This window comes from Egretta garzetta, unplaced genomic scaffold (genome assembly GCF_000687185.1).
Source record: "Egretta garzetta isolate BGI_Z169 unplaced genomic scaffold, ASM68718v1 scaffold434, whole genome shotgun sequence".
Taxonomy (NCBI): Eukaryota; Metazoa; Chordata; class Aves; order Pelecaniformes; family Ardeidae; genus Egretta; species Egretta garzetta.
Window position 1 is genome coordinate 1,836,009 of NW_009259584.1, and position 11,363 is coordinate 1,847,371.

At 36.5% G+C, this 11,363-nt stretch overlaps 1 protein-coding gene across 1 annotated transcript in view; it reads right to left on the reverse strand.

Moving 5' to 3' along the window:
• MALRD1 (MAM and LDL receptor class A domain containing 1) overlaps positions 1–11,363 on the reverse strand; it is a 276,978-nt gene that overhangs the window by 217,184 nt on the left and 48,431 nt on the right. Inside the window, exons 12-13 of the mRNA XM_009637718.1 lie at positions 10,572–10,739; positions 9,405–9,525 (exon numbers count right to left, since the gene is read on the reverse strand). Coding sequence (XP_009636013.1) covers positions 9,405–9,525; positions 10,572–10,739 — 289 coding nt within the window. The remainder of the gene's footprint in view (positions 1–9,404; positions 9,526–10,571; positions 10,740–11,363) is intronic.

The following is an 11,363-nucleotide window of genomic DNA, read 5'->3' on the forward strand; positions in this document are numbered from 1 at the left end:
ACGTTTTTTACCACAAATTTTTAAGACATTAGCATTGCAAGACTGCAAGTTCATCAGTCTCTACACCTCCCAAAAATCTCTCCCTGTCTCTCAGCCCATGTATGTTTATGCAGAATGCACCATAAAAAAAAGGAAAAGTTATCATCATTATTACTGGCTTACAACTTTTTCTTTTACTTAAAGCTTTTTTAAAAGACTCTAATATGCCAATACACTTTAAACTGCTTTTTTTAATCAGTAATTTTAAGATAAATTTAGGAACTTATAGCTAGATGTCATAAAGAACACAATCTTCAAATCTAGGAACTAAAACCCGTTTAACTCTGTACATACTGTCCTGGTTTCAGCTGGCATAGAGTTAATTTTCTTCCTAGTACCTGGTACAATGCTGTGGTTTGGATTTAGCATGAGAATAATGTGCTAACACACTGATGGTTTAGTTGTTGCTGAGCAGGGCTTACACCAGGCAAGGACTTTTTCAGCTTCCCCTGCTCTGCCAGGTGCACAAGAAGCTGGGAGGGGGCACAGCCAGGACAGCTGACCCCAACCGGCCAAAGGGCTATTCCAGACCATAGGGCATCATGCTCAGTGTATAACCTAGGGGGAGTTGGCTGGGGGGCAGGGATTGCTGCCTGTGCATGGGCTGGTCATTAGTCAGCAGGTGGTGAGCAATTGCATTGTGCATCACTTGTTTTGTATGTTCTCTTATAATTATTATTAATAGTAGTGGTATTTTCTCTTCCTTTGCTGTCTTATTAAACTATCTTTATCTCAATCCATGGGGTTTACTTTTTTTTTTCCTGGTTTTCTCCACCATCCCTTTGGGCCAGGGGGGAGAGTGAGCGAGCGGCTGTGTGGTACTTAGTTGCCGACTGGGGTTGAACCAGGAGGCATACTCATCCTCATAAGTTATTTTAACCCCCTTTATAATACAAACACACTGAAAAGTAATAATATCCGCCTTCCCATAGTTATGTTTTCTGTCACAGCTACTATTTGCTAATATCATGATATATACACATTTAAATAACACTGTACTTTGTAGGCTCACTGGCCTAACTTCTACAGTAAAAAAATGAATAGTGGTCAATTAAAAAAAAATTACAGAATTCATCAGTAATAAGCAATGCTAATGGGGAAAAAAGACAAAACCCAAGTGGCTATTTGAAGATCAAAAAATTTTGATCTTTAAAATATCCTACTTAGAGTTCCCCTTCCCTCACTTTCCATCCCCAATTATTATTTGCTACAATATTGGGAAAAAAAAATGGAAACTACTTCGACATAAAGGTTGAGAGTAAAAAATTGGATGCTAACCCAATTTGCATGATGTTATTCTCATATACATAAAATCATAGTTTAAATCTAACAATTGTTTAGGACTGATAGCAGAGTTAGTCTCCTCTATGGATGGCTACAGGAAACAAAGCACTCCGGAACATTTTCTTCTGCTAATTTCTGTTGGGAAATCCATTTCAATAGCCATGAAATTGCAACAGACGTACTTGTGATTTCAGTCATGTGGGCTTTTTAATAATAGACAAACATGACTTGTACATAACACATAGGTGTATGTCTCTTGTGAAATGAGGAAGAGTTTTGCATATAAGACAGGCAAAATATGCTGAGGGAAAAGGTTTTGTTATAAATAAATCTACTGATTTCACTGTGCACCTACATTTTTAACAAGCTAACTGTGCTACATGTCTCCTAATACTAACTTAGCTGTAGGACTTGCAAAGATTGAGATTTTTACAGTGGGAAAATAAAATTCTGTGGGTGCACACACAATGTTAATCAACCCTGCCTCTAACCTAAATATTATCCACAACAAAGAACTGTGCTGTCACATGTAATCATTACAATTTCATTTTCTAAATAATGATATGAAAATAATCTTCACTACACAACTCTGATTTTGTTGGCAGTCCATTCTGTGCAGTGAGGCCAATTCACAATCATCTAACTAAAGGCAGTTTCATAACAGCATTTTTAAGTGAAACAGCATCCAAAAACACTGGTTTATTAAATCTGATATTTTCTGAAAATCTCTCGGTTCATATGATACTGTCATTTGCAAATATTTCTCAGAGCTCTGAATGTGATCATAGTGTATTGGTATGGGAAATAGTCCTAAAATAATAAAAGCCTCCAAAATAATCAAATTACATTTGATTGACATTTTCATTGGAAATACAGGAAGTTAGGTCCAAGTCTCTCCTCCATTCAAAAATGTTAATGAAATCTGAAGAGCAGTACATTTCTTAAACAACACAATAACCTGGTGAGTTAGGCTGTTGGATACCCAGGCCCATCCGGGTGAAATAAATATCACATAGACATTTGCTGACAGAAGTAGAAAAGTTGGATTCTTGACTTCTAGGTTCTATAGAAATTCTGAAAGTGTGGGTGGTCTCTGGCAGAAAAATGCCCTTGCTCTTTCCTCAATGCTCTTCCTTTCCACAGCCTATTTCCCGTTTTACCTGTTCCACAGCTGCTCTGCAATAACCCCTTATTTCAGTCCTAGTCTCACTGGAAAGCTGGAAATCCTCACTGTCTTTCTTCATTTTCCTAGACAGCTCCTTGCTCCAGATAGTGGGGTGGATGTTGGTCTCTTCTCCCAGGTAACAGGCAATAGAATGAGGGGAAATGGCCTCAAGCTGCGCCAGGGGAGGTTTAGGTTGGACATTAGGAACAACTTTATTACCGTAAGGGTTGTAAAGCACTGGAACAGGCTGCACTGAGAAGTGAACGAGTCCCCATCCCTGGAGGTATTTAAAAGATGGGTAGATGAGGTGTTTAGGGACATGGTTTAGTGGTGGAATGGCAGGGTTAGGTTAACGGTTGGACTTGATGATCTTAAAGGTCTTTTCCAATCTAAACGATTCTGTGATTCTTATCCTCTCATGTGGTCTCAGTTCTCTGCTACTTAATGCCACACTTTATACTGATGCCTCCCAAAGCATCACTGCTCCACATCCGTATTCTTCATTCCAATGATTTCCTTTTTTTATTCTATCTTACCAAACTTTAAATCTTTTGTTATTGTTATCTCTCCTGACTTTGTATCTCTGAATCTTTGACCAGCTGTCTTAATCCTTCCCTCATAGCAACCTGGGTCCTTCCTGCCCTGGCTTCCTCCAGCCCCTTGGTTGCTCCTCTCCCATACCAGCAAGCTCAAGCAATGCAGCCTTTGCAGCCATTCCTTGTTCACAGCTAAAGGTGGTTTCCTGTCTCTGTAGATGGCAATTTAGTCCCATCCCTTCCCCATTTAACTTCCACAAACTGATCCTAATGCAGTTGTCTATGCACTTCCAGCCTTAGGTCCCTTCTCCAATTTACAAGCTGACAATCTTTTCACTCCTTGAGCTTAAGCCCATCCTTATGAGCTGCCTATTGCTCCTGGCCTCACCTTTAAAAAGAGCTGATTTGTCTGGCTGAAATGAAAGAGCAAAAAGTATATGACAGACATTTTGGCATGCAAGGTTTTGACTCTAAAGATTAGACTTTTGGAAGAGTTACCTCACAACCACAGCAGAAGTTTTATGCTTTGGCAAGATTAGTAATGGGAAATGTTTCTTATAACACTAAGGAAATTTTTATTGCTTTTACAAAGGTAATCATTAGAAATAATGTTTCCAGTGAAACAATTATGCCACAAAAGTAGTTTTTAAGAGACTACACATGCATCATTTTCTTTATTTTCCTTCTAAATCAAATTAAGCAACGTAAAACTCTGTACTAACATATAGATGACATCCTGTTTATGAATTACTGAAGATCAGCCTTAGCATGCTTGTCTTGCCCTAGATAGTACACCATAGAAATAATAAATATAAAATGCATATTTCATGTATAAAGACATAAATACAAAAAATGTTATATGTATATGTTACATTTTTATCCAAATCTAAATTATTTCATACTTATTTTATATATAAACCCATACCATTATTCCTGATAATCCACACCATAAGCAGGCAGAGAAAAAAAAACACCACAAAAGCCAGAGCATGAGGGATGAATTGCAAAGGTCAGAGAGAATACCAGAAATATGTTCATGTTACCAGATTACTTTCCAATCTGATCTTATTCCCTATTCCATCATTATCATTCTTAGACCGGAAAAGTGAGCATCCACCAAATGCATAGGATATAGACCTTAGAAATTATACTGTACATTCATCTTCCAGAGCACAAACACACAATGCGATAAGTATGTTAGGTCACTGCTGTAAATCCGCAGCTTGAAAAAGGCAGTCACTTTTCTCTTCTGCTCTAATGCATGGAAGTCATGTATAATAGCTTTATAGCCATAGTAAATTCTTCAGCTGTAGAAGAAAAGCTGTGAGCTAACGGTCAGGAATAGAGGCACTCAAGAAAGGGAACATTCAATAGCTTTTTTTTTTTTGTTTACTTTTCTCAACGTATCAAAATAATCAGAATTTGAATTATTTTTTTCAGTCCAGAACATGCATTTTTGTAAAATGTAACTAGAAACCTGGAGGAAAGAATAATCTCATTGTGCATCTGTATCAAGAACATGAATGTGGTTCTAAGACCAAAGTGGATCAAACACATGCACTGACAGTCTTGTTTATGAAGAGAAGTAACAAAGATACTTCCTTGCAAGAACTGGGAGCTCAGAAATCTACACTGAGGTAAGACTGTCCAACAAGTGCAGATCTTCAACTGAATTCTTCCAGTCCTGACAGAAAGAACAACTCATTTGAGAGGTAATGAAAATCAAGAGATGACTCAAGGACTGATGCTGTGAGATGAGAAAACTGCATGGAAACCCTACTTGTTCACTGGACTTGGTGGACCCAAGCATCTAACAAAATCACCTTACTGGAATTTAAGATAAAAAGATGTAAATGAAAAATATTTTGACAGATATTTTAAGCCCATGTAATATCCCTGCCTCGTTCTCATACCAAGAGGAAAAACTTACTTTAACAAGGTTAAGGAGCATACAATCCCCAGCAGATTGAACATCATGGAAAAAAGTGTTAATATTGATGAAAGGAACAACGTAGTTGTAGGTGGTGAAGTCAGCAAAACATCTGTGCTTAGCCAAGATAAGAAATTAGGAAAAGTGACTGAGAAAAATGTAATGCTTGCATGCAATTGCAAGAATGATCATGACAAAAGGTAGAAGGTAATGGTACACAAAGCACGAAGATGGTGAAATACCATTTAAGAAGAATGATAAGAGCTATTCTAGTGCTGTAGACTTCCAGACTAACATGCTGAGAGGCAAGTTTATTGCTTGGAAGCAGTCAGCTTGCCAAACTACTTGCAGAGACATTTGTGTACCTACGTTTTGCTTCCGACATTACAAGCCATAGTGCTAGCACACACGGAGCCAACTCGGCAGTACAACAATGATTTATAAGTAAGCAATATATTTAGAGCAAAGATCACCATAAATACACTTATAATGGCTCCATAGTTTAACCTTTAGCATGGCATTATTAATGTAGCACCTGGGCAAGTGAGATTTGGGTACAATAAAAGTTTCTTCACTCATAAAATTAGAGAAAAAGGAAAGAGAAAATCAGGTGCCGTATACGGAGCTAATGATTAAGGATAATCTAGGACTGGTTAAACACCTAACTGGAAATTTTTCTTCACTTTTAGGTATAATGTTGAAAGGAAATACAGGCTGAATAGCTAAAAGGAAGAGTGTTTTGAAATATAAATGGCCATATTTGAAGTGAAAACAGTAGATTTTCATTTTCTGGATTAAAAGCTACCAGTTAACTGCTATCCCAGAGCAGTGAAAGAGATGTTGCATGCAACTAAATCTATTTAGAATGTTTTTAATTAAACTATTGATTTTTAAGTGTTATTATTTCGCCAGAGAACAAACTTAGTACCCGAGTTTAAGAAGGGTAATGGGAAAGCAATCCAGACTCCCATAACCCAATAACACATAGGATGTGTAAGCACATCTTGATGAAAGTACAAAAACTATGAAGTAAATCAAAAAGCAATAGAGTGTAATAATGTTTTTAATATGAGTAACACGGGCAAGGATGGAACAAAGAAGTAAAAACTCTTCTCAGTGCTGCCCAGTGAAATGAGCAGAAGCAATAGGCACTTGTTGTACTGTAAGGGTGATCAAACACTGGAACCGATTGCCCTGAGTAGCTGTGTTGTCTCCATCCTCAGAGATATTCAGAATGCAACCATATATCCTGGGCATCCTGCTCTGGTGGACCCTGCTTTGAGCAGGGGGGGGGGTTAATTGGATGATCTTCAGAGATTCCTTCCAACCTCAACTGTTCTATGGTAATTTTCCCCCCATCTTTACTCTGGCCCACAAAAGGAAAGATATTCTGTCTAGTGAACATTTAATAGTTATTTCCGGTTTTAGCTAATCAAACAGTTACCTAATAAAACAGAATGCAGTTTTCTAACTGTGAACTCTGTATATTTTGGATACAAATCTTTCTAAACAACTAAAACACTGGACGCCAGTGCTCTAGCCGAGAAAGATTGGATACTAAAACTGTAGAGAAATTACATGAATGCAGATAGAAGCTGTATTTGCTTCTTTTATCTGCTAAAAGTCAAATAGATATTTGTTTATCTGAGGAACACCTCTCAAATTTCCTAATAAAAACCATGAAGTATAAGCATGGATTTGGGATTCTATTAGCACCTGTGAAGTTCATGCTTTGTGATGCATAACACAGCACAGTCAGAAAATAGTATAAGGATCTTGTTTACAATATTTCTGTTATTTGTAGGAATGCTAGAAACGATCACGCTGTATTTAAAAAAAAACCAACTGTACTAAATATGGCACATGGCAACTCCATTTAAAAATGCATCATGACTTTTATAACATAGTTGATAGTTCAATGTGAAAGAAAGAGACTCAAAGATGGAAAATATAGCCATGATTTCTTAGGCAGAGCAGGTAACTGAATGAATCAAAAAGACTTTTGAAGCTACATATTATAGGCCCTGAAACATTTCCAGACTCCCTTCTGACTGTACAGTGGAGAGGGACCCTGAGATGTATCACCTCCCGTTACTTTCCCACGTGTTAGCTTCCTTGCAGATAAAACCCAGGCGCATAGCCCAGACGAGAGTCACAAGACGTCTGAACAGAAAATGTTGACTAAATTATATCTGTGACTATGTCTGTGCATAGATGCCTTATTTACCAGTCCAGCCATGGTGTCTTCACATTAAAATTAAGTATACAAAACATACAGTTTGAATGCAAGTCTGTGACCCCTGCATTTTTTATGTTTCCTATCCCACTGTTTCTCGGGTCTAATTGCAGGACCATCTACCCTTTAAGAAGAGGAATCTTACACAGCAGTGCCACAGAGTTTCCAAATTTGTACAACCACAATGTATTTTCCTCACATTTTTTAGCATAATTTGGTACGTGTGAGAGCATGTGTGCCAATGTGCGTACACAAATTCTATTTGGATTATTTTACAATGGCTTTCTGAATCAGCTTCCAGTATCTTATAGCTTAATTTTATTCAGTGTAACACTGTACTTGATATTTAGCATCTAGTTATAAAATATTTAGTTAAAAAATATTTAGTTAAAAAATAAAAATGAAAATATTTAGTTATAAAATAAAATACTGTATTTCAAGAAGCTCCTTCTACTAAATAGTTAGCCAAAGACCTTTTTTTCTGGTTTTAATGCTAAGAAGGAAGTAGTTGCTACAGAAAATAGAAAGGGGAAAAATTCAGAATAGAATCAAAACAAAGTAACTATTTCTCAAGAGCTTCCACTTTTAATTAAATTACAACATTTATGCAGTCATGAAAGCCTGGTGAATAGGACAAATAAACGCCACAGGAGCCTAACACCCTAGATTTTTAAACTTTCACTTACGGCACTTGGCTTCATCATGGCTATTTGAACAGTCAGGTGTAAAATCACAAAATTTGTCAGATGAAATACATTGTCCATCACCACATGAAAAAAGTCCTGGTGGACAGTAAAAAGATGAAGAATTGGCATCTGCAAATTCTGTTTCCCCTTCAAAATCAGAAAAGAAAGTATAAGTAAAACCACACACATATATATAAAATGCTAAGAAGTGCTTTTTATCCTCTTTGAATATAGGAATGTATTCAGCATAAGGAACACAGCATCGCCTATGAGGTGAGCTAGATTATAACACAAGTGATAAGAAACACAGCTCATACTAACATCTGATGCTCTAAATCTATATCTTATTCTCCACAATATTCAAACTTTTGTGTGAAAAATTGTCAAAACCACTTTAAAGTTACTGGGCTTTAGTTCGGAGGCAAGTGCTGCATACGGCAGCCTGCTGTTCCCCCACCGCCAGGAGCAGATCTTTCACAAAAGCTTTCTGCTGTAGCGGTGGTTTCCCTAAGTTCAGCTCACAATGAAAGTTCCAAGAAGCCAAAAGTGTGATGTTGCGCGACTACTAGCTTTCACCTCAATCTATGCATTAGAAAACAGCCCAAATTTCAATGAACGGGGAAACAAAAAGCCAAGGGCTACTGGTTTTACTTCAGTAGATTTCTGGAAAGAGAGCAAGTGAAAGGAATGACATGAAACTTTTCATCTCTTTTGTTTAACTTAGCTTTTTTAGATACTCATATTGCTGTCCAGACATCTTTTTTTAAAAAGTACTCCCTTCAAAAAATAGTATCTTTGTGACTGAAGGGAAAATAGGGGAGTCATAGTGAAAATAATTAAAGTAAATTAATGTTTCTTCAGATACATAGCTACCATCAATAAGCCTGTATATAGGCATCAGAGAATCCTTAAAAACACAACACTGAGGTTTTCCATTATGTCTTTAAATTTTCCAATAAAGAAGAAATTCGGATTTCTGCAAGTTGTAACCCATCAGCATTACCACTGACTGCATATGTGCCCATGCCATTTTAGAAAAGTTGTCATTTATAGTCGAGAGGACCAGAAGCAGCAGTCTGACAGAAGGTTACATTATTTTGTATTTCTGTCCGTTGGCACCTCAAGATTACAGAGTGTGAGTACGCAGACATGTTTGGTGGGCACTTACTATAGTTATTTGACTGTAATGATGGGAAAACCCTCTTGGCCTAAAGATAATGCAGTGACATTTGCTCTTCAGTGGAAAATAAAAGATGCTTTGCTTCTGTCTCTGCATCCAAGCGTGAATGTGGGCAGATACTACATAGTAGGTGGTATCTGGAATTTCCACCACAGCTCACTCCAGAGAACCAGTGCAAACCACTTAGAGCAGCTAGTGTGTAACACAGGGTGAGAGCCTTCATTAGAGATGATTGATTACAGCACATGGATGTTTTCCTCAGATTTTCCACCACTTTCTTAAAGGTATCTTGAAGTTGTCAGTTATACATGACAGATATTGGGGAAAATTGAGAACCACAGAACTTGCCTTCACTTTCTTGGCTGACACCTGGAAGTGATTTATTCACAACTCCGCATTCCTCCGTGATAGTGATGTCATCAACAGCAACGGTAGCATTTGTTGTTAGAATGGTAGCTCGTAAAATAATCTGTAAAGATAAATAAATAGATAAGCTCATTAAAGGTGACATGATAAAAAGACATACATATTCCTTTATAATTGATGACATCTGCACAGGAAGTAAATAGCGCCTACAACCAACTCCAAATACCAGCCAGCAAAAACAACTGAGATCTGATCAAAGTTAGAAATTTACTCCTTAACTGTCAAAGCCATAACTACCTTTACTTACAGAAAGTTATGCAACCCAGATGCTTCAATCTAAACCGGTAAAAGCCATCACTACTTGAATGAACTGTCTTCCTGCTGGAACCATTAGAAGTTATACATCTTTCTAAATGAGCTATTCAGGGTTACCAAATATGATGGTTTACAACTCCATTTAATTGTTTTCATCTATGCTATGCTTGCTGAAGTCAACAATGTGCGGTACAGTAAACATAGGGATTGTAAGGATGAATTTGTAAATACAAGGAAATGTTCAGTAGAACATAAAAGGAAGTAAAGTTCAGTCATAACTTGCTGATAATGAGAATTGAGTGACTTTACTTTTAGAGCATTTTATAGATGAGACATAAAATGAAGAGACCAAAACTGGGATTTTGACTTGCTGAATCCTTATATTTGTGTTACCAATTTCCTTAAGAGTTCCTTTCTAAATGTAAAATTGTAGCAGTCTGAGATTATGTAAAAATAAAATTCAACTCAAAACCTTCTAATTGTTCCTGTGATCAATGCTGCAAAATTGAAGTATCTCCTCTTCTCCTGTCTTTAGCCAACATAGTTAGGCCCTTACTCTGATCAGCAGTTTTTATAACAAGTTCATCTTCTAAAAGCTACTGCACTATTGCTACTTGATTTTTATTACAGAAAGGTGATTCTAATGCATACAATACTGAAACAATGGTGTTATTTAATACCTATATCTATTGAAATAGCTGAATGGAATTCTTTCTTATATGATCATTAAAGAATAGAAATTCTTTTTTTATATTTAATTATAAAAGTAAACTAATTCTAATGGCCAAATCACATTAACTTTTTGCAAGCAATGTAATTATAATTTCTAAATACCTGAAAAGGTAAGTCCTCAGCTGCACTTTCTACAGGTATATTCACTTTTGTCCACTGCATCTCAGGCAATCCTGAAATGTCACGCAATTTTTCCAAACTTCCATCCAATGCAGTTCTCTTGAAGACAGAAAGCTGTGAATGCTGAGATAACCGGTACCAAAATCTTACCTGTTGAAAGAGTTTTTAATGAAACACTTGAATGAAAAAGATGACAATGAAAACTGTATCATATAATGATAATGAAAACTATATCATCAATCTGCAATAAATTCAGTACCAACTCATATATATACATTATAACACAGAATGAGATGACAGGTCTAAACCCAGCCTTGGCTGTGAGGTGTATGAAATTATGGCATGCTGAAGATCAGTACTACGTCTAAAGATAAAACCATAATTAAAAGTAAAGCTTATTTTTAAAACTTACTTTTAACTTGTATCTATCAACTGATGCAGACTGACTGATATGACCTCCCTTAACTATTTTTAGCTTAGCAAGGACTTAGAAGCTTCTCAGATATTATTTTTCTTTGCAAATGCTAAATATAGGACAGATTCATAAGTATGTTAATCTCAGAAGTGCAACAGTTGAAGTACTTATATGAAAGAAAACTTATGATCTTCTATTTCCACAACCAATAAAAATGAAAATTGTATGGAGACAGATGTTTAAAATAACCTATTGATCTCCTGAAACAAGTGGATTGACCAATATATGGGAAGAAAAAATGACTGTAGGTGGATGAGGCTATGAAAAACTGATTTCCAAGCAGAAAAGATCAGGAAACA